The sequence below is a fragment of the Argentina silus genome, assembly GCF_951799395.1.
Source record: "Argentina silus genome assembly, chromosome: 20".
Taxonomy (NCBI): Eukaryota; Metazoa; Chordata; class Actinopteri; order Argentiniformes; family Argentinidae; genus Argentina; species Argentina silus.
The window spans coordinates 5698919-5703918 of NC_139674.1; the positions used below are offsets into that span (position 1 = coordinate 5698919).

General features: G+C 48.9%; 1 protein-coding gene across 1 annotated transcript in view; it reads right to left on the minus strand.

The window, feature by feature from the left end:
• The window catches only part of celf2 (cugbp, Elav-like family member 2), a gene marked incomplete at its 5' end in the record, with an annotated part of 69832 nt that overhangs the window by 16536 nt on the left and 48296 nt on the right, over positions 1-5000 (minus strand). The window contains one exon of the mRNA XM_083692477.1: positions 1860-1939. Coding sequence (XP_083548603.1) covers positions 1860-1939 — 80 coding nt within the window. The remainder of the gene's footprint in view (positions 1-1859; positions 1940-5000) is intronic.

Here is a 5000-nt window from a genome sequence, read left to right on the forward strand (position 1 = left end):
GTAAGCGTGTCTGTGAGAGTGTTTGCCTGTGTGTGTGTGTGTGTGTGTGTGTGTGTGTGTGTGTGTGTGTGTGTGTGTGTGTCTGCAGCCTCCATCTCAGTTGTGATGGATAGGAGCAGAAATAGAAATCAGTGGTGATAGAATACAAAGGCGAACCACTTCCAACCACAGCTCCAAATGAGCCTTTATAGGAAGAATGAATAATATATACACTACCACAAATCAGCTGCTATGGAGCACATGAATACACAAACCCCAACAAATGAGTCTGCCCTACTTCTCTGCATAGAGAATATTCACTGCTCCATCAGACAGAAGCCTCTGCCTGTGCCTGTGCCTGTGTGTGTGTGTGTGTGTGTGTGTGTACTTTCTTGCGAATTACCTGTCTCGTTCACATCCACTTTCATTATTGTTCTGACATTCACATAGAGTGTGTGTGTGTGTGTGTGTGTGTGTGTGTGTGTACCTGAGTCCTGAATGTCAGAGCATAATGAGAATGGATATGACAGTGACAAGGCCATCAGTGAATGGAACACTCTCTCTGTCACAAACAGATCCAAGCACACACACACACACACACACACACACAAACACACACACAAACACACACACACGAATGCATGTATGCACACACACACACACACACACACACACACACACACTATTGGGGACAGTGGGGGACAATACAGTCGAGACAATAAGCAAACTCTATTTACCAACCCTCATTCGGACCCAAAGTAATTACTTTTAAATTGCAGACCGGGGAACATTAATGGACAAAACTAAAATGGATGCGGCAATTTAGGTCTGCCCAGAGCTAGACAGCATGTTTTTCAGATGGAAATGAAGCATTTTCCTATTGTCCTCTGCGATATCGCTGCATTATGGTTAAGGCTTTTAGTGTTTACAACATCCATTGTGTAGTATGAATGTTTAGAGTGAGGATAATTCCAATAAATAAGGAGGGTTTAATGCTAAAACTGTGGGGGGGGTGCAAGGGCAGTTTTATTACACACACACACACACACACACACACACACACACACACACACACACACACACACACACACACACACACACACACACACACACACACACACACACACCACACACAGGCCAGACAGCACTTTTCCAGTCAGGGTCACAGTACATCAATAGGAGAGATGATTATCATGATCATCCATGATGAGAGGGCCACTAAGGTGAATGTCAATGTCCCTCTATCTTTCATATGGTGTGTGATTATTATCACCTCAGACACACACACACACACACACACACGGACATGCACACACGCGCACACATGCACACACACACACACACACACACACACACACACACACACACACACACACACACACCTCTAAATCACCAAGGGTCTGTGATTCTCTTCCAATCACAGGCCTGTCAACAGCATTACATGTTGACAAGGGTCTGTAAACTAACAAAGGTCCTCGCTAATGTTACCATGGCAGCCGGGGGTGACCGTGTGCCTGCCTCTTTTGACACGGGATGTAATGGCCCAGATAGGGCTATACTTTATGTGAGATTACAGTTTTTATGTTAGTGATTTTTGGAGAGGAGTGATGAGTTTTGAAAGTGACTTTTTTTTTCCCTTTGTCCTCCTTTGAGATTTGGCAAAAGGGACGAGGATGTGACAGTGGACGACTCCATCATCACACAGAAATAGGAGAGAGAGAGAGAGAGGGAGAAAGAGAGTAAGAGAGAGAGAGAGAAAGACACAGAGAGAGAGAGAGACAGAGAGAGAGAGAAATAGAGAGACAGACAGAGAGAGAGAGAGAGAGACAGAGAGAGAGAGAGAGAAAGGGAATTGAAGAGAAAGGGCGAGGGTACAGTACCTCCATAGTCTGAGACTGGTGCATGGCTTTGATTGCATTCTGTGCCATAGCCCTGGTAGAAAACGTGATAAACGCACAGCCTGTAGGGAGGGAGGGGAGGGGGAGGGAGGGATGGAGGGACGGTGGGAGGGAGGGAGGGAGGGGAGGGGAGGGGAGGGGCGGGGAGGAGGGGGACGATGGGGAGAGGGACAGGAGGAGGTGGAGCGGGAGGAGGAGGAAGAGGAGGAGGAGGACGAGGAGGAGGAAGAGGAGGAGAGACAAGAAAAAACAAAACAAGACAAAAGGGTTGGACACATTGTTGTTATAAACCCAAAACAGAGATTGTACAGTACAGAGAACAACAGGCTTACAGGCAGACAACAGTGTTTCTCAGTCGCTAAGGAAAAACAACAGCCAACAGGCAACGAGCACAGCGTCATGACAGCGACCCCATCCACAGCCATGACACGCCATCGGTGACAGCTCCAATCAGCATGACAGGTTTTTTTGATTGGTTTGTTGTTGGTGGGCCAATGGGGATGGCTGTTGATGACTTGAGCGCTGAGATGAGGTGAGGTGGTTGAAGCTCTCTCTCTCTCTCTCTTTCTCAAATCTCTCCATCTCTCTCTCTCTATCTCTATCTCTCTCACTCCTACACGCAAACAGAATTAGTCATACCTGAGGTATCCTCCCTCCCTTCCTGTTTTCCCTCCCTCTGTCTCCACAATGTAAATCGATTCAATTTGCATTAAAGCAAATTTCATTTTGGCCTGCATTGTGTGTGTCTGATTGGAGGTCCTCTCGCTCTCCTCTCCTTCTACCCCTCTCCTATTCTAGGACCAGAGGGAGGCGATATGTGGGGAGGGAGGAGGGGGGGTGGGGGCGGGGGGGGGGGGGGGGCAGGGGGGTGGTGTGTGTCACCATCAGTCTCTCGCGGTTGGAGCATGAAAGAAATCACATAACAAATCACACAAATTGAACCAATTGTGAGATGGATCAGGGGGGGGGGGGGGGGGAGGGGGGGGGGTGTCTCCTGGGGTGTCTCTCCTTTATTCTCTCTCTAATTGACAATATTCCTAGCCAATCACAAACGGATGGGAGCCTTGAACATAACTAGGTCTCGGGGGGGGTATTTGAAGGTTTTAGATAGGTAGGCTGCTAGTCTTACGAAAGATAATGGTTGTGTTCTGCCTGGCTGAGCCTGGTTGACCGATGGCGCTGGTTAGGAGGAGAGACTTGAGAGACATACAGGAGCAGTGTCCATGGAAGAGCAGCTTCAACAACCCCACAGGCTAGCACGCTAACACACACGCTAGCACAGCTATCCCCAGATCAACTCCACACACACACACGCACGCGCACGCGCACACACACACACACACACGCACACACACACACAAACACACACACACACACACACGGGCTGGCTGGCTGGCTAGGGGAGCTGCCTATAGCCGACTGCTACACAGCTGCTAACAGACATTGGGAGGCCGTCAGATCAACTAGTCATGACTGTGTGGAAGGAAGAAAGGTGGGGAGAGGGTGAGTGAGTGAGTGAGTGTGTGTGTGTGTGTGAGAAAAAGGATGGAGGGCAGGAGAGTGAGTGTGTGAGAGAAAGGGTTGAAGCTAAAAGAGAGTGAGGGAAAGGAGGACAGAGGGTCAAATAGAGGACGGAGAAGGGTTAGGAGAACCTCGTAGTTTCCAATGTCCTGCTCTACATGGCGTTAGTTCAGATAAGGCCAAAAAGGGGGTAATCTTGAAGCAAGTGGAGGAAACTTGGATCAGGTCTCCACAGATCTGTCATCCAACATCTGGCAACGTTTCAGAGAGTGTCCTGTCCTCTGCAGACAGAACCTGACCCAGATGGGATCCAGATCAAGAGAGAATCCTCTGGTCAGGGTGACCCACTCGATTGGTTCCTCTACTCTCAAGAGTCTCCGGAGGACTCCCAGTGCCTTTGACACAGGCTAGTTCCTCCCAACTCTCCATGTATACACAGCACACTGGCCGGCATTCACCACAGCCAATTGGCTATCTCCTTAGAGGTCAGAATTCTATTTTCCATCCCGAAAATATATTCTGTTCAAAGCCTTTCGTTTGATCTGCTCAAAGCCCCCTAAATAAAACCCCTCCTTAGAGCCCGAAACATCGATTTATTAATGTCAGAGCTAAGAAATCGGATAAAAAGCCTTCCTTCCTTCCTGTCTTTTTGTAGAGATGGGACACGCGGCTGAGGCTATAAATACCTCGCGGGCCGCATTCTGTCGTCGACATGGAGGAGAACAGTCCTTTAATGAAAGTAGGGTAGCTCCCCAGACCCAGGCATCCACCAGTGGTGTGATCCATATTTTATTAATAGTGGGGTGGCGGAGTACAGTTCTGATTGATATGGCGGTTTAATAGCAGTGCCGCTGCGTTGCGCTAGGTGGGACTCGGGGCCGCAGGGACGCCCAGGCAGACCCACTTGAAGGCCTATTTATCTGCAACCTCTTTCAACTGTTTATTTACTGCGCCGTATTGAACTAGCAGTACAGTGGCCTAGTCAGACAGACTAGAATGCTACGTGGCCCATATTAGTTTATGTTTAAGTAAAGGAGGCTAGGCCTGGGAGATTCAAATATTCAAACGCTAATCTTTTAACAAAAGGAGAGGAGCGGAGGAGTTGGGAGAGGGGGGGGAGGGAGAAGGAGAGGGAGGGAGGAAAGGAAATGGGTGCAGAATAGCTGGGAAAAAGAGGACAATTCAGTGTTGGGTGGATTCTTGGGCAGGTTGAGGACAGAAATTGAGAGTGAGGGAGCATGAAGGGACAGTGAAGGCCTGTGAGTGAGAGAGGACGAGATGAAAGAGCACGGTGTGTGTGTGTGTGTGTGTGTGTGTGTGTGTGTGTGTGTGTGTGTGTGTGTGTGTGACTTTCTAGAGAGGAGGCGGATTAGAGGCACCTTGAGAAAAGAAGAGACGTTCAGAAATAAGACAGTCAACAATAACATCAATAACAACAGTAACATCCACAGAAAAATACATGACTGACATCCACATCCACCTGTGTGACGGTGACAGTGACAGCTTGTGTGACGGCAGGACAGACAGTTTGGTTTTGAGAGACCCCCACCCCCATCTCCTCAGCACACAGAGACCACAGAGGGAGGAGGAAGGGGGAGAGGA